The sequence below is a fragment of the Rhinatrema bivittatum genome, chromosome 15 (genome assembly GCF_901001135.1).
Source record: "Rhinatrema bivittatum chromosome 15, aRhiBiv1.1, whole genome shotgun sequence".
NCBI lineage: Eukaryota > Metazoa > Chordata > Amphibia > Gymnophiona > Rhinatrematidae > Rhinatrema > Rhinatrema bivittatum.
This window is the reverse complement of record NC_042629.1, coordinates 28151743-28170713: the sequence shown is the minus strand read 5'-3', so window position 1 is coordinate 28170713 and position 18971 is coordinate 28151743. Positions and strand designations below refer to the sequence as shown.

The 18971-nt window shown below is 42.0% G+C and overlaps 1 protein-coding gene across 2 annotated transcripts in view; it reads right to left on the bottom strand.

Annotated features, from left to right (window-relative positions):
• The window catches only part of LOC115076588 (protein-arginine deiminase type-2-like), a 113255-nt gene that overhangs the window by 40401 nt on the left and 53883 nt on the right, over positions 1 to 18971 (bottom strand). For both annotated transcript variants that reach the window (XM_029578187.1, XM_029578189.1), the window contains exons 9-11: positions 18667 to 18778; positions 14402 to 14509; positions 915 to 1066 (exon numbers count right to left, since the gene is read on the bottom strand). In XM_029578187.1, the coding sequence (XP_029434047.1) occupies positions 915 to 1066; positions 14402 to 14509; positions 18667 to 18778 (372 nt within the window). The remainder of the gene's footprint in view (positions 1 to 914; positions 1067 to 14401; positions 14510 to 18666; positions 18779 to 18971) is intronic.

Sequence of the window (18971 nt, the reverse complement as noted above, 5' to 3'; positions counted from 1 at the left end):
TACCATAAAACACGCCCCTTTTCCTATCGCAGGCGATATTTAGTGCATTTTGATAAATCCAGGCCATAGTTTGGCTATATATATTTACTTACTTATTTAAACGCTTTTATAGACCAGTATTCGTCGAAACATCATATCTGTTTACATGGAACTTAACAGCTAGAGTACATTAAACAGGGAGATAAGAACTTGGGGGGTATAACTTGTACAGAATTAGCAGAATAAGGTATATACAATATATACAAGGGTATAGTAATATTAATGTATGAGAAAGGGGGTTAATAATTTGGGGGGTTTAACGTAAAGTAATTAGGGAGGTAAGATAGAGAGAATAGCTTCATGGGTACAGTATTAATATAATGGAGGGGGAGGAAACTTACAGAAGTATATACATTTATTTATTTATTTATTTATTTATTTATTAACTTTTCTTTACCGACATTCGTGAAGCACATCATGCCGGTTTACAATGAACTCAGGTGGAAAATACAGTATAACAATAAAAATATTAATAATAATAATAAATAACAATAACAGTTAACCATATGAGGGGATGAGGAGGGGAAGGGGACAAGGCAGAAAGGAAGATGAAGTAAAAAACAAATAAATAAGAATAGAGGGAAAACTATGTACAGATGAAAAAAAAAAATGCACAGGAGTCAATAACTTAAGAATAGATACCAGTAGCTTACGTACAGGTTTCATTAACTTAAGAGGGAACTTATGAAGAGTTGAATGACTGCAGTATTAACTAGGCGACGGAATTCACTCGGGAATACATAGATTCTTCTATGTGGTTCTGTCTTTGATCTTCCTAACCAATGGACAGCTATATGTTTACAAATAACATTTATCTATTTCCTCACTCAATGTGCAGCAGAAAAGTTTTCAAAAACCTCTTTCTTCTCTCTTACGTGGGAAAGCTGCTTCCAATTAGGATTCTCCCGAAGGGATATTCCTTTCCATTCACTGTCACTGGAGGACTCACTTCCACATTTCCAAAGGAGTCCACACTGGTAACTTCAGAGGAAAGAGCTACTTTAGTAATATAACCAAAATCTGGACTCTTTGGAAGAAAAGAAAAGAAATTATTGGGAAATACAGGCATTTTCAGATAAAGCAACCTAAAGGATTTAGCAAGAACTTGAAATATGGCAGTACACAATGGAATAATATGTCTTAATCATTTAAATCACTTCTAAAACTTTTAGGCATATTTTAAATATAGGGCATTACAAATTACTGAAGAATATATATGCTCTGATGACAAAAATATGTTAATTCAGAGCTGAAATAATTCAAAGTAATCTGTCTATAATTGTTCTTAGCTTGTGAACAGTGCTACTAAAGTTTGCTCCTGCCTTCATTAATTCAAATAGATTTTGCTCTCCCAATAACTCTTGGGAGATTGCAAATTTAGGGGGTCATTTTCCAGACAGATCGCACGCGATACCAAGATGGGGGCAGAGTCGGCCCCAGAAGAGGAGGAGTCGGGGCGTCACCAGGGCCAACTCCGCAAAGACTGCGCTGCCAGCGAAAAGGTAAGGGCCTTTTCACTTCCTATTTCGCGCCCAATAGCTACACCTTCTATGGTGGCACTATTGGGTGCGAAACCAGCAGCGATCGCACTGCGGCGGTGCGATCGCTGCCGGCTAGCGCAGGACCGCCCCCCGTTTCGGCCCCTGCCCCTCATTACCTAAAGTATCGCAGGCCTGCGATACTTTAGAAAATGAGGCCCTTAGACATATATCCCTACCTTAGCCAGACTTCTCAAATTTGAACTAATGACTGAAAGGGGGATAATATGTAAATCTACAGCTGTAACACTAAATTTTCAAAAGAGAAACTTTGATAAAATGAGGAAAATAGTTTAAAAAAAAAAACTGAAAGGTGCAGCTGCCAAGGTTAAAAGTGCACAAAAGTATGGACATTGTTTAAAAATACAATCTTAGAAGCGCGGTCCAGATATATTCCATGCAATTTGAAGGATCCATCTGAAGAAAATAGGAAAAAGCATAAGCATTGTCAAGTTAAGTGTAAAACATATATAAAGCAGGCTAAGAGAGAATTTGAAATGAAATTGGCCATAGAGGCAAAAACTCATAAAAAACCTTTTAAAATATATCGAGAGCAATAAACCTGTAAGGGAGTCAGTTGGACTGTTAGATGACTAAAGGTTTAAAGGAGCCTTAGGGAAAATAAGGCCATAGCAGAAAGACTAAATGAATTCTTTGCTTCTGTTTTTACTAATGAGGATGTTGGGAAGATACCGGTTCCGGAGATGGTTTTCAAGGGTGATGAGTCAGATGAACTGAACCAAATCACTGTGAACCTGGAAGATGTAGTAGGCCAGATTGACAAACTAAAGAGTAGCAAATCACCTGGACCAGATGCTATGCATCCCAGGACTCTGAAGGAACTAAAAAATGAAATTTCAGATCTTTTAGTTAAAATTTGTAACCTATCATTAAAATCATCCATTCTACCTGAAGACTAGAGGGTGGCCAATATAACCCCAATATTTAAAAAAGGCTCCGAGGGTGATCCAGGAAACTATAGAGCAGTGAGCCTGACTTCACTGCTGGGAAAAATAGTGGAAACTATTCTTAAGATCAAAATCACAGAGCATATAGAAAGACATGGTTTAATGGGACACAGTCAACATGGATTTACCCAAGGGAAGTCTTGCCTCACAAATCTGCTTCATTTTTTTGAAGGGGTTAATTAACATGTGGATAAAGGTGAACCAATAGATGTAGTGTATTTGGATTTTCAAAAGATGTATGACAAAGTCCCTCATGAAAGGCTTCTAAGAAAACTAAAAAGTCATGGGATAAGAGGTGATGGCCTTTCTCGGATTACAAACTGGTTAAAAAGACAGAAAACAGAGAGTAGGATTAAATGGTCAATTTTCTCAGTGGAAAAGTGTAAACAGTGGAGTGCTTCAGGGATCTGTACTTGAACTGGTGCTTTTCAATATATATATATACATGATCTGGAAAGGAATACGATGAGTGAGGTTATCAAATTTGCGGATGATACAAAATTATTCAGAGTAGTTAAATCACAAGCAGATTGTGATAAATTGCAGGAAGATCTTGCGAGACTGGAAGATTGGGCATACAAGTGACAGATGAAATTTAATGTGAACAAGTGCAAGGTGTTGCATATAGGGAAAAATAACCCTTGCTGTAGTTACACGATGTTAGGTTCCATATTAAGTGTTACCATCCAGGAAAAAGATCTAGGCATCATAGTGGATAAATCATTGAATTTGTCAGCTCAGTTTGCTGCAGCAGTCAAAAAAGCAACATAATATTAGGATTTATTAGGAAAAGAATGGTGAATAAAATGGAAAATGTCATAATGCCTCTGTAACGCTTCCTGATGAGACTGCACCTTGAGTACTGTGTACCATTCAGGTTGCTGCATCTAAAAAAAAAATATAGTTGTACTGGAGAAGGTACGGAAAAGGGAGACCAAAATGATAAAGGGGCTGGAACAGCTCCCCTATGAAGAAAGGCTAAAGAGGTTGAGGACTGGAGTTGGCCACCCCTGATCTGGTGTTTTATGAGCAATGTAGATGTTTTCTGTTTTTCTGTGGTGGCACTGCATGTAGAATCTGACTTGTTGCAATTTCCAGTTCACAATTTGTCTATAAGTATCTATTTATACTTTATGGTCTTTTCATTCTGTATTTAGTGAGGGTCTGTCTGTGTTCTGCACCTGCACTATTGAATATAACCGGTTTCTTAAAGTTAGCTGAATAACTTTATCCAATTAACTTTAGGACAGCTCTACAGCATGACCAGCTTTAACCAGATACTTTTTTGATTAACTGAATATCTAAGTTAGTCAGATTACTTATACAGCTAATGTAACTCCTGGCTAAATATTAGCTGGATAATAAGATATGCAGCTATAATTTAGCTGGATAAGTGCTCCAATATTCATGTAGCTGGATAACTTCTAAATGTCTCTGAATATGGACCTCGGTATTTTTACCTCAGAATGCTTGTTTTCATCTAAAATATGTTATAACGCATAATTTTTAATATGCGTGTCAGCAGGGCCAAGCTAGGTTGGGTCGGAGGGAGGGGAGGGGTGGGCACAAGGCTGTAATGTAGCCTAAGCAAGCCTAATACCCTTGAACCAGCTCTGGGCAGGAGGAGAGAGAAGAAACAGAAAATGGAAAGGAGAACCTGCAAAAGGAAACAGAAAAAAGGATTAGGATCAATGATTTTAGAAAAGGCCAATATTCAAGAAAAACTGAGCACCTAAATTTAGGTTCCTAAATTAGGCATCTATTTGCAGATAATCCTACATTTTCTGCTGAAAATTCACATATATTTAGGATTCTAAAATTTAGCATATTCATTTGGCTAGGTTTAGGTTCCTAAGTTAGGTGACTAGATCTGAAAATCAGTTCTAAGCTCCTAACTTTGTCTCCCATCCTAACTCCTTTCCTGAAGCCACCCATTTTTTAGGATCCCAAATTTAGGTTCCTAATGAAACTAGAAGCTTAAATTTAGGAATTCAGACCTAGTAAACTTTCCAAAGGGCCAATTTAGGAGCTTTACTCAAAAAGTTAGAAGTCTAAATCCTTTGAAAATTGACTCCATAATGTCCAGTCAACAAAAGTAGAAAAATATTTTATTTTCAATTACATCATTGGAATATTTCAGCTTTGGGAAAGTGCATCTGATCTATCTTTGTATTTTGCTCAGTATAGGAGAAAATATATATCTCTTTCTCTTTCTCCAGGGTTGCACTGGATGCAAAGTCTGGCTTTTTGGAGCTTCCATTTCAATTTTTGTTTGTACAGTTCTAATTTCTAATTTGTAGTCAGGTATTCTGTCTTTGGTGAGGGTCTGTCTGTGTTCTGTGTCTATAACCAAGGTGAGAGCTATGGGCAGATGGTGAATTAGAGAGAGAAGGATAATGGGCAGGGTGAGAGAGAGGGGAGGGTGCTGCTGGGCAGGTGGGAGAAAGAGGGGGATGCTGGTGTTATGCAGAGGGTGGATAAAGGGGACAGAAAGAGGGAGGGATGTTGTGTTTGAGTTACTGCCACTAAAGGAGGGCGTGTCATGCTGGAACTACCATAAATCCTTATATTTTCCAGAAAGGGAGGGGGCTGGGGTGAGGCTCCGGAGACCCATGGTTCACCACTGCTTCAATATCAATGTTGATGAGAATTTCAGAACGGTATGGAAGATATCTTGAATTCATTGTTTTCTAAGTTATATAGCACTAGGAGATATTTGGAACAAACGAAACAATTTGGAACATTATATTCAAGTCCTAGATAGCGCATTCACTTGGTACAGTGGTCAGTGATAGGCATGTTTCAGTTGCATGCAGGGCACCATTTTAAACCCTGCTTTTTAGTAATCAAAGAAAAAAATGGAGTCAGACAAATTAAAAGTAACTTTTAAGGTTTAACCAAAAAGATCTCAGGCCTCTTGAAAAAGAGCTTGACGTATTGAAAAAGAAAAAAAAATCACTGAAGAGCAGAGAGATTTCCTGATGCAGAAATATTTCTCTCTTCTTTTTCGGTGCTGGCTGCGCATGAATGCAAAGACTTTTTTTAGCTCTTACAAAATGTTTTGTTATTGGCACCATCAGATGGCATCAACCCACATGTGTAATTGATTTTATCCTGATTGTCCATGGAGAAAGTAAAGATGTTTAACTGTAGCTGGTGCTCTCTGTGGACAGCAGAACAAATGACCACACCAGTGAGTGAGGTCATCCAGTGGCACCATGTCGAAGCATATTCTCTCTCACAGTTCAGAAGAAAAAGCTACTGAGCATGCACAGGACTTCCTCCATTGGTGTCGCCAGGCAAATCCCTATATTCTATTCTATGCTGACTTCAACTATGGGAGATGCATAGGATTGTGTGGCTGTTCTGTTGTCCACAGAGAACACCAGCTACAGGTAAGTATCTTCACTTTCTCCGAGGACAAGCAGAAGTAAAGTCAGCCACATAAGTGGGGATTCCCTAACTGAGGGATGTGATCCTAATTTTCCTAATCCTATATTTATCTGTCACAATCCATATACTTAGGGGAAAGGTAGCTGAAGCCCTTTATTTAAACAGATTTTTCAAAACTGCCTTCCCAACTGCACTGTCCCTACATGACTCTTCCAGACAGTAAAGTTTTGTAAATGTGTGAACTGCTAACTATGTAGCCACCTTGCAGATATCCTGAAGTGAAACTGATTGAAAATGCATCATTTTTGTCACAGTTTCTCTCACTTATTGCACTTTAACTTCTTGGGAAAAAGCAATTCCCACTGTCGAAAAACAACGAGAGATGCATTGCAAAAGCCATCTTGACAGGGTCTATATAGATACTTCAAAAAAGAGAAATAATAAAAGATTTTCTGAAGCATTTAGTCCTATTTAAATAGAATAGTAGAGCTCTTCTATAATCTGGCATATGAAGAGCCTGGTGAGTTGATGACAAATGTGGCTTTGGGAAAAAATCTGAGAGTATAATAGACTGATTTATGTAAAACTTGCATAACCACTTTTGGTAAAAACTTAAAATGCATTCTCAGAACAGCCCTATTTTTAAATATCTGTATATGGAAGACATAATGCCCCAAAGCTTGAAGTTCACCGACTGCAAGCTGAAGTGATTGCTGAAGGAAACAGTTTTCCATGTTAAGTAAGTTCACAGTTGCTAGCGGCTCATACAGAGGCTTTATTAATTGAGACAGGACCACATTTAAATCCTATTGAGGTAGTGGAAACTTGAATGGGGGCTTCAAGTGTAATAATCCCTTTATAAAACTGGGTAATAGTGGGTGCTGAGAAACAGGCATAGCTTCTGAACTCTGATGGTGTGCTGCAATCTTGTAGAATTGGACATCAACCCAGAATCTGCTAGGTGTAGAAGATATTGAAGGAAGATGGGTGGAAGACAGGAGACTGGATCACTGTTAAGTTTAGCACACCAGGAGGAAAAGCACCTCTACTTTAAATTATATTTACATCTCATACATGGTCTTCTAGATGCCAAAAATACTCTTTTCATCTTGGGTGGTAAGGACAAGTTGTGTATTAGCTCACTTTCAATTTCCATGCTATTAATTAAGTCCACTACCTGCTATTAATTAAGTTGACTTAGATAATAACCACCACTATTACTAGCAATGGTAACATGGAATAGACTTAGTTTTGGGGTACTTGCCAGGTTCTTATGGCCTGGATTGGCCACTGTTGGAAACAGGATGCTGGGCTTGATGGACCTTTGGTCTGACCCAGTATGGCATGTTCTTATGTTCTTAAGATTGGAGGTTGGGATGAAATATGGTGCCCTCTAATTTATTTATTTTATTTATTTAATAAATAAATACTGACATTCGATCGAGATATCACATCGGTTTACATGAAACAAGAAACCAATAAGGCAGGGACTGCTTATTTTACATTGTAACAAGGTAACTTACATTGTAACATGGTAACTTACATAATGGTTAAAGCAATACATTTGTTAACTGATTAATACTGAAAAAGCATAACAACAATGTAACTTGAAAGGATACATGAGCTATAGAGATTAATGTTTAGAATGTAGATTGAGAGGAAACGTTGTAGTTAATAACCTGTTTAGGGATAGAGGTTGGTTCGTCGGGGTTTTGTTTTTTTTTTCATGTGTGGGTGGGGGGGGAAAGACGGGGGAGGGGAGTGGGGGTGGGAGATATATAAATAATTATGTAGAGGGGGTTACATCAGGGTGGAACAGTGGAGGGGGTTTCATTTGGAGGCAGGTTGGATCCCAGGGCGGGGGTTATGTATCAGGGGGGAAGGCTTTTAATTGAGTTAGAAGGTCTGGAAATATCTGTAGGCAATATTGGTGGGGCTGTCACTAGCCTTTGTAACCAAGGAAACCATACCTGATGAGACAAAAAAGGGGCCACCATGATCCTGTGTCCTTTCTCAGTTTCTGTATTGTTCATGCAATCAGAGAGATTGGAGGGAATACAGACATTAAATCCTTGTTCCAAGAGCTGAAAAAGTATCTGACACCAGGATTTGGCATTTTGGAATTATTGAACTTTTCCTGTTTAATTGGTTTTTTCTGGTTTGTTCCTCATGGTCCTTTGCAATTGATTTGCAACACACCTGTTGTATTGACATCTGCTAGCTTGACATGCATGTCCTCTCGTAAGCCAGACAATTAAGCCAAGCCAACCATCTTGCTCCTATAGCAGCTGCCAAAGATCTAGAGACTGTGTCAAAACTATTGTATTTGAACCTGGTGAAATGCTTTGAGCATTCCTCTGCTACTGCTTGTAGAGGTCTAAGATTTTCATAGACTTGTGAGTCTGACTGCGAGGAAACTTCTCTTATCTTTTGAAGGATGCTGTAAATGTAGTGGACCATTTGTAGCTGATGAGCTGCAATCCTCAGTTATGAGCTGCAGATTGGTAAATCATTTTGCCCAAGCTGTTTAAAAGTTTGGACTCCTTCGCATGGGGAGCACTAGAGCCGGGCATCCCAAACTGTCCTGGGGACCCCACATTGGATATCCTGAAAATCCGACTGGCTGTGGGGTCCCCAAGACAGGTTTGGGAAGCCCTGCACTAGAGTATATCTTAGATTCTTTTGCTCTCTTCATGAAATACTCTACCACCAATGAGTCATTTGATAGCTGTACCTTAAAGAATCCTGGACATGATTGTACTCTATATTTGATATCCACATTATTCAGTACCAGTGTTATAGAGAGAGTTGTCTTCTAGATCCTCAGTGTAGATCTTGCAAAGCCATATGACTGGGAAGGCCTTAATTTGCTTAGGAGGATGGATGAATTTCAATATACTCTGGAATTATTCTAGTGAACTGACCTTCTCTTCTAATTTGAAAGGTTTGACATCTGCCAATTTTTGTACAAAAGCTGAATAGGAAATGAAGGGGATGTCCCTTCTTGTGGGCTCAGGGGATGAATCTGATTGGAGCTCCGGTGAAGAATGAAAAGATCAGTGAGAGTACACAGAACATGGAGCCTTCTGAGAGTCTGAGATTATTATTCGTGGTTCGCTTGGGGAAGATCTTCCTTTCACTAACATTGAGAAGATTTCCAGTTGAGGTTGGGCTTGCTGGGACTACAGTTTTGCTTATAGAAACATAGAAACATAGAAATGACGGCAGAAGAAGACCAAACGGCCCATCCAGTCTGCCCAGCAAGCTTCACACACTTTTTTCTCTCATACTTATCTGTTTCTCTTAGCTCTTGGTTCTATTTCCCTTCCACCCCCACCATTAATGTAGAAAGCAGTGATGGAGCTGCATCCAAGTGAAATATCTAGCTTGATTAGTTAGGGGTAGTAGGGGTAGTAACCGCCGCAATAAGCAAGCTACACCCATGCTTGTTTTACTCAGACTATGTTATACAGCCCTTATTGGTTGTATTTCTTCTCCCCTGCCGTTGAAGCAGGGAGCTATGCTGGATATGCTTGAAGTATCAGTTTATTCTTCTCCCATGCTGTTGAAGCAGAGAGCCATGCTGGATATGCATCGAAAGTGAAGTATCAGGCACATTTGGTTTGGGGTAGTAACCGCCGTAACAAGCCAGCTACTCCCCGCTTTGTGAGTGTGAACCCTTTTTTCTTCTCCCCTGCCGTTGAAGCAGAGAGCTCTGCTGGATGTGTGTAGTATCAGTTTTTTCTTCTCCCCTGCCGTTGAAGCAGAGAACTATGCTGTATATGCATAGAAATTGAAGTAACAGGCTTATTTGGTTTGGGGTAGTAACTGCCGTAACAAGCCAGCTACTCCCCCCTTTGTGAGTGCAGATCCTTTATTCCACATTTCCTCTTGCTGTTGAAGCTAGAACGATGTTGGAGTCACAGTAAGCATGTGTACTTATTGAATAAGGGTATTGTCTCCAGCCAGTAGCCATCATTCTGGCGAGTCACCCACTCTTCATTGGCGGCCTCTTGACTTTATGGATCCACAGTGTTTATCCCACGCCCCTTTGAAGTCCTTCACAGTTCTGGTCTTCACCACATCCTCCGGAAGGGCATTCCAGGCATCCACCACCCTCTCCGTGAAGAAATACTTCCTAACATTGGTTCTGAATCTTCCTCCCTGGAGCTTCAAATCATGACCCCTGGTTCTGCTTTGTGAATTTCTCTAAAATGGACTCTGTAAATTCTGCACCTGGTGTAGTAGATGGAACCTTGCTTGCATATGATGAAAAAATCTAATCATAACTTTTGAACAAATGAGGTCTACTATAGGTAGCAATGGCGTTAGCGGTGATGCCACTTTAGCTGAGGAATCTGACTCTGGCACTAAAATTGAAGGAGATCCCTTCTTACTAGCATATTTTAGGTGCTAAGGGGAGTGGTTTGCGCCAGTGGATCATCCATGCCAAGGAGAATTGTTGGTATTGTTATCCTTTTGGCACTGGTGAAAATGGATGGTGCCATGTTCCTTCAGTGTCATGGCCTTCTGCACCAAAGCCGAAGATGAGCTAGATCATGCCGGATCTGCCATTGCCACCGCTCATGATGGCACCAAACATTATGTTTTCAGTATGATATCTCTTCAAGCTTGGTTCTGATATTGCAAAAGATGCCCTTCTTTTCTTCACGGAGTCATTAGAGTGAGAGACTTCCTCCTTTCCCTTTTTGGGTTTGGACCTATGAGGTTCTGGCCTCTTATGAATTTTCTTTTTTTCTCTGTAGGGGAAGAGAGCTCATACTTGAGTTTCGTTTTGCTTTAAGTGCAGGCTCGTGGTGACATTTTCCAACATGGACTGCAATAGGGATGTGAATCGTTTTCCATATCGTCTTAACAATAGAAATCGTGTGGCAGGGCAAGAAAATCGTCTTAGGCACGATTTTTTAGTTAAAAAATCGTTAAAAATCGTTTTTTCCGATTAGTGCGCACTAACTCGAGTTAGTGCGCACTAACTGAAAATGATACAATTTGACACTTTTCAGGTCAGTTAAGGTCAGTTTAGGAATGAATATGTATTCCTATTGGCTGCCCTCTTATTTATTCATGTTACCAAGTTTCCTACTGACAGTATATGGGGGATGGGAAATGGAAACAGTTGGTAGCTTGACAAAACAAGTAATGTGATCAGTCAATGTGACTAGAACTTGTGCCCTAACCCTGATACCAGGGGTATTGTGATCTTCCTGCACACAGTGCCCTATCCCTATTAATACCAGGAGTGTTGTGATCTTCCTGCACACAGTGCCCTATCCCTAATACCAGGGGTGTTGTGATCTTCCTGCACACAGTGCCCTATTCCTGATACTGGGGGTGTTGTGATCTTCCTGCACGCAGTGCCCTATTCCTGATACCGGGGGTGTTGTGATCTTCTTGCACACATCCCGATATCAGGGATAGGGCACTGCATGCAGGAAGATCACAACACTCCTGGTATTAATAGGGATAGGGCACTGCATGCAGGAAGATCACAACACTCCTGGTATTAATAGGGATAAGGCACTGCATGCAGGAAGATCACAACACCCCTGGTATCAGGGATAGGGCACTGTGTGCAGGAAGATCACAATACCCCGGAGGAGTGAGGGTCAGGCAGCTCCCCCCTGTCTGTGAAGCCAGCCTCTCACTAGTAATGCAGGGAGGGAGCTGTCTCAGACTTCACCATCCTCCCCCCCCGCCCTTACCCACACACCATTCACTAGCTGGGACATGGGGGAAGTCAGGAGTGAGGGTCAGGCAGCTCCCCCCTGTCTGTGAAGCCAGCCTCTCACTAGTAATGCAGGGAGGGAGCTGTCTCAGACTTCACCATCCACCCCCCCCCCCTCACCCACACACCATTCACTAGCTGGGACATGGGGGAAGTCAGGAGTGAGGGGCAGGCAGCTCCCCCCTGTCTGTGAAGCCAGCCTCTCACTAGTAATGCAGGGAGGGAGCTGTCTCAGACTTCACCATCCCCCCCCCCCCCCCTCACCCACACACCATTCACTAGCTGGGACATGGGGGAAGTCAGGAGTGAGGGTCAGGCAGCTCCCCCCTGTCTGTGAAGCCAGCCTCTCACTAGTAATGCAGGGAGGGAGCTGTCTCAGACTTCACCATCCTCCCCCCCCCCCCCCCTCACCCACACACCATTCACTAGCTGGGACATGGGGGAAGTCAGGAGTGAGGGTCAGGCAGCTCCCCCCTGTCTGTGAAGCCAGCCTCTCACTAGTAATGCAGGGAGGGAGCTGTCTCAGACTTCACCATCCTCCCCCCCCCCCCCTCACCCACACACCATTCACTAGCTGGGACATGGGGGAAGTCAGGAGTGAGGGTCAGGCAGCTCCCCCTGTCTGTGAAGCCAGCCTCTCACTAGTAATGCAGGGAGGGAGCTGTCTCAGACTGGTATCAGGGTTAGGGCACTGTGTGCAGGAAGATCACAACACTCCTGGTATTAATAGGGATAGGGCACTGTAAGAGATGACTGTAGTAGATTGAATAAAGATCTGATGTTTCTGCTCTCCTCACACCAAACAAAAACAACACACAAGCAGAGAAGCCCTTCTTACAAAGCTGAGCTAGTGAGTTAAGTATGAGGAAAAGTAAACATACTGGTGCCAGTGTGGCTACTTAAAAAATACACTTACCAACAATCAATTACATATATTTGAACTGTGTACAGTTCCAGCCAGGACCACCTTTCTAAAATGCACAGTGATTGGCAAATTCAACATGCACTAGCATTTCAGGTGCCTGCTAACAAAAATAATAAACAAACAAGTTCTAGTCACGTGAGTGCTGATCATTACATTACTTTTTTTGTCAAGCTTCCAACTGTTTCCATTTCACATCCCCCCAACCATATTGGTAACATCAATAGATAAGAGCACAGCCAGCCAATAGGAATACATACATACATATTCATTCCTAAGTGACCTTTACTGACCTGGGAAGTGTGAACACTTTGTTTCATTTTCTGTTGGTGTTCGTTAGTTTCCAGTTCCATTTCCCATCCCCCCAACCATCACCTCAGTGGTAACCTTGGTAACATCAATAGATAAGAGGGCAGCCAGCCAATAGGAACACATATTCATTCCTAACTGACCTTCAGTGACCTGGAAAGTGTTTATTTGTATCATTTTCAGTTAGTGCGCACTAAATCGAGTTAGTGCGCACTAACGGGGAGTTAGTGCGCACTAACGGGGAGTTAGTGCGCACTAACGATTTAACGATTTTTAACGATAAATCGTTAGAATTTCTATTGTATCGTGTTCTATAACGATTTAAGACGATATAAACATTATCGGACGATAATTTTAATCGTTGAAAAACGATTCACATCCCTAGACTGCAATTGGAAGCATCATGCTCTGATCTCAAACATCTTAGGCATATGTCATGAAGATCCTGTGTTGCCATCTTATAAAGACATTTGGTACAAGATTAAAAAGGTGATTTTTCCACCTTTGAATATTTGTCTGACATAGTGAAAAATGAACTACTAAAAAGCTGGTCTACTTTTGTTTTATTTGAAAAACAAAGAAATTAAAATAAAGGAAATTAGAAATGAGGAAAAAGAAATTAAACTTTAGCCAACACCCCGACAAATCACAGCAACAAGAAGAGAAAGGGAGAGAGAGAGAGAGTAGCTGACCATTTGTGTAGCAGACGTAAAAAGACTGAGAGACTCATGCGATGATACCAACATGGGAAATTGTGTGCATGCTGAGAGAGCGTATGCTCCTACATGGCGCCATTGGATGATGACATCCATGTGTGTGATTGACTTTATTCTGCTTGTCCATTGAGAAATCCGAATTCCCTTTAACTAAGCAGAGCTAGAACTGCACTTAGGTATCAATGTCCATTGTACACTTTTTAAAGCCTTACGGCCAAATTTTTTTAAAAACAACTGCGCGTAAAATCTGGGGGTTACGCGCGTGGCTGGGCCTTGCGCGCACCGCATGCATTTTAGAAGGGGCCCTGTTATGCGCACAAGAGCCAGGCGCGCACATGTTATAAAATCGTGCATATGTTTAAAAATCTACCCCTTAGTGAACAAAATGAGAAAGATCGGACTGTGGTGTACACTGAAATTTCACATTCCATGATTATTCTGGAAACTGAAATCAAAGATTTATGCCATCAAGCTTTTGAGCGTCATGTTGCCATCTCATCACTGGCACTTAATCATATATGTAAAACTCTACAGAATCTAGAAGAATACATTATGGATGCTTTGTGACCACCTTATATGCTGAGGTATGTTCTTACGTTCCTGGCTCTCTATATTTTGATTGTACTCCATTATAGTATAAATGAAAATGCCCTATATCTTGTGTTCATGTTAAAACTATGCATGCTCATCTATAAATTGTGAAGTTGCACTGGAATGTGGCATTAAAAAAGATATATTAAAAATAAAGAAAATGATCAACTTGCTCTTACCAAAAGCTCTCTGACAGGAAAATCTTTTAGCTCCCCTTCTTTTGGTGAATCTAGAACCACAGGAAAGCCTTTGTGAGGAGCCTGAATGTAGCCAAACTCCATTTCCTCCTGTTAAAGTAGATAAAGAGACTGATTTACTAGGCAACTACAAAGGAGGTCAGTTCATCTACATTTCAGCACAGACCCCAAGCAATGCCAAAAACGAATTTAAAAATCTTTGAAATGACAATTTGAAAGTGCAGCAATAAGGATAAAATTTATATCCTGTTATTATTAATGTTGCTGTTTTTTTAATAACTGTATGCACTATGGGGCGGATTTTAAGAGCCCTGCTCGCCTAAATCCGCCCAAATCCGGGCGGATTTAGGCGAGCAGGGCCCTGCGCGCCGGTGAGCCTATTTTACATAGGCTCACCGGCGCGCGCAGACCCCGGGACTTGCGTAAGTCCCGGGGTTCTCCGCGCCCCCGGGCCCACCCCCGGGGGCGCGGCCACGCCCCCGGGGGTGGGCCCGGGGGCGTGGCCGCGCCCTCCGGACCCGCCCCCAGGTCACGTCCCGGCGCGCTAGCGGCCCGCTGGCGCGCGGGGATTTACGCCTCCCTCCGGGAGGCGTAAATCCCCCGACAAAGGTAAGGGGGGGGCTTAGACAGGGCTGGGTGGGTGGGTTAGGGAGGGGAAGGTGAGGGGAGGGCAAAAGGAAGTTCCCTCCGAGGCCGCTCTGATTTCGGAGCGGCCTTGGAGGGAACGGGGGTAGGCTGCGCGGCTCGGCGCGTGCCGGCTATACAGAATTCATAGCCTTGCGCGCGCCGATCCAGGATTTTAGCGGCTCCGCGCGTATCTACTAAAATCCAGCGTACTTTTGCTTGCGCCTGATGCACCAGCAAAAGTACGCCTATTCGCGTTTTTTTTAAATCTACCCCTATTTCTTCTAATTGAAAAAGTTCAACAAAGCAAAAATACATATGCATAGTTGCATTTTAAAATCAAATGAATTTTTTTACCCATATAAATATTATATAAATGCAACAGAATACCCTGGTAGAGTCAATACACATTAAGGGCTGAATTTTCAAAGCCATTTATGCATTAAATGCATATAAATTAGTTAGAAAAAACATAAAAGTACATGCATAACTCAGTTGTGTGTGTACTGTTATGCAAATTTGTGAGTGGCATTCCAGGGGACAGAGTTGGAACTTATGCTCATACATTTTAATTTTAAAAGTGTAAGTTTGCCAACACAAGTTGCACCCTCTGAAGAGGAAATGTAACATTGTGCAAGTTAATCTGTGCCATGTGCCAGACCAATTGCCTGCAAATTTTTAAAACAAATTTATGCGCAGAAGATCACTTTGAAAATTTGGGGGTAAAGTCTGTATGTAAAAGGTATGCGTGGAATTTCCCCGAACGTGCACAAACACTCACTGAGGGTAATTTTCAAGCATTTATGTGGATAAGGCGAAAGCTGCTTATCTGTTACAGGTGTTTCCCTAGGTCAATTTGAATATAAGGCCTCCCAAGTGGGTAATATCTGACAGAGCCCGACCAGTGACATTTCAAAGCTTCTAGAATCTTTTAATAAGCTTTGAGTATGTGGGTGCAGTCCTGCTTCACAGGCATCACGCAGAGCCTCTTCAGTTGTTTATATAACTAAAACCATGTAGGAGCCAACTCCAACAGGAGACAGGTATGTTCTGTGAGGGCTTAACATCCTGCTGTCCTCAGAGAACATCTGTTACAGGTAAACGTTTGCTTTCTCTGAGGATGAGCAGGATGTTAAATCCAACAGGTGATGTGCTGTTCCTCCTCTTGGAGCAGAAACTCCTTGAGCTTTTAAGGCTTGGAGTCAAGCAAGGGCTCCTCCCATCACTGCTCCGCAGTAAAAGCTCCCCACCTCCTGCAGCACTGGGCTTCAGATCTACAGGTACAAAAATTGAGAAACATGAAGAAGAACTTGGTGCCAGAGGCACAGATATCAACTCCCAAGCAGTGCTCATAGCCAAAAGGAAAGAAGCAGCATGGCATTGTGGCTGGGGTGACTTCATCAGCATCCATCTTGGTCAGCAAATACTGTAAGTCTCTTCATCTTTCATGATGAGGAAAGTCCCCATGGTGCCAGATCACCTTTTCTTCCCTGATCCCTATGCATCCAGGGTACTGTTAATAGCATTGGTGCAGAGCGCACATTCCACAACACCATTGGCGTGGAGGCTTGAAATGCCAGCACTAATTCCATCCATTATATCTGTAGTGTCGATGAAGAAAATGCCAGATAATATTTGCTAGAGCAGATGCCTGAGTCTCAAAAGTGGAACCCATCCGAATTGGCATGGAGCACCTCTCGGCCCTCCTTTCTGTTGGATCCAAGTACTTCAGATCTACTAAAGCAATCAGATCCTATTTGAGTCCTTTCTCCAACTCTGGCCCAAAGAACTCCCTGGGGCTCCTGACGATGGTACACATATTTGATTGTTTATTTTAATCGTGTGAGTGGAGTCGGTGTTAATATTTACCTATGTTTCATTATTTTACTTTTTTAAGTTGGTGACATTTTATATGTATTAACACACATCTATGTTTATTTGTTAATGTATATGTATGTCAGTCATGTGTAATTTTTAATTAACATTGTTCTTGTAGTAGCCCCTGAGGCAGCTCCTGCGAGAGCGAAACTCGGCCAGAGTCGGGCTAACACCAATAAAGAATCCCTGTTTATACCGATCACCACTGTTCGTCCTGCTTTTCAGCATAATTGATCGGCTTCCAATTTGTTTCCTGGGTCCTGCACACCTAGTGGGCATTGCGGCTTTCACCACTAGACCTTCAGAGATAATAGTAAATGGATTGGGGTACTGGGGGAAACTGAAGGGGAGGGGCTACCACCAGAACACTTAATCTAGTTTTTAAACTCTGAACGCATAATCCATCACATGCTGTCTCTTTGGACCAGCTAGGCCATGGTGTTTTTCCCTATGGTATTTTACCACCCCCTTAGCTCATAAGCTCTCTGAGCACAAGGAAAAATCTACTGTACCTGAATGTAAGTTGCCATGAGCTAACAATAAAAAGACATGAGATAAATCTAAATCTAAAATCTGGTCAAGAGATTCTTGTTACGATTAGAAAGATCATGCAATAAATTATGGAAATTTTAAAACCTGCACACGGGCGTCCACGTGCGCGTGTCTCCCGGCGCGCGCACACGGACGCGCTGATCCTATAACATGTACGCACCACCGCGCGCATGTTATAAAATCCACTACCCACACTCACGCGCGCGCCTGATTTTATATTGGCGCGTGCATGTGCGCGTGAATGCCGACTCACGCTTGTAAGGGGGTCAGTTTTATATCATGCGCACGGCAATGGTCTAAGCCTTTCCCAGTTCCCTCCCAGTCTGCTCCAATAAAGATTTGGACTGGGAGGGAACTTCCGAAACCCCCTACCTAACCTGCCTCTCTTTTCCCCCATCTGCCTTGACCCCTAAAACCTCGCTAATTACGCTAGGTTGGTTTTTTTTTTGTTTCCCAACTTACCCACTCTCCTGTGCAGCAGCAGGTTGCACGTGCCGCTGTCCTGCCTCACCCACGCCCGGCCCATGCCCACGCCCCACCCTGACCCCGGTCCGCCCTTTTTACCTCATGCCATTCTTTGGCACATATTGGGAGATACGTGTGTGGCCATGCATGTTTGTAAATGCGCACAGCGCACAAGCGTCCCGGTCACACGCATATCTCCCAGTATAGGTGCATGTAGGCTTTTAAAATTAGGCCTTAAAGAGCTAAGCTGCTAGAGATTTTTATTTATTTATTTAGTTATTGTGAGGCTGATATTCAGCAATACTGAGCTGGATAAGTAGTGGCCACTGAATATCTGGCTACGTTCAGCCGCCACTTAGCCAGAAAAGTACTTATCCAGCTATCTACCTACTTAGCCAGATATCTTGGGGGCAGGTAATGAGTGGATCAGGGAGGTGCAGCTTATCTGGTTAAGTTACCCAGGTAACGTGGTCTTGATGTGAGCAGATATAATTTAGCCAGATAAGACTTGTCCACTAAGTGCCTATTTCTATGGGGATATTCAGCAACATGGATGTGCTGCTGAATATCCCTTGTAATTTAGCCGGATAACTCTTTCTTAGATTAATTTCTTTCAATACTGGTTCTGTGCATTCAGCTCACGCCTTTGGTAACTCAATGCAAGATACATTCGGGTACAGCAAGTATTTCTAGAATATATATATTATAATAATCATTAGCATCTGCACCTGCATCCAGCGGTCTCCACGGTTCACATATTCAAAGCAGATTGTTATTTTGTAGTTTGCTTCGCTCACCAAGTTCTTGATCTGTTTCAGGAAAAGATAGTTATCTTTCACACTGAAGAAACAAAAAAAAAGAAACCCGGGAATATTATTAGAGGACTGAGAGTAAAGACATAAGTTAAAGTGTAAAATACAAGAGCTGTAATTTTATAACTGCCACATTGATGTAAAGCCTAAAGATACTTTTTGTCCACAGACTTTATATCAGTTTTCAAAGGTAAAATTACCCCACCAAAACTACCTGCACA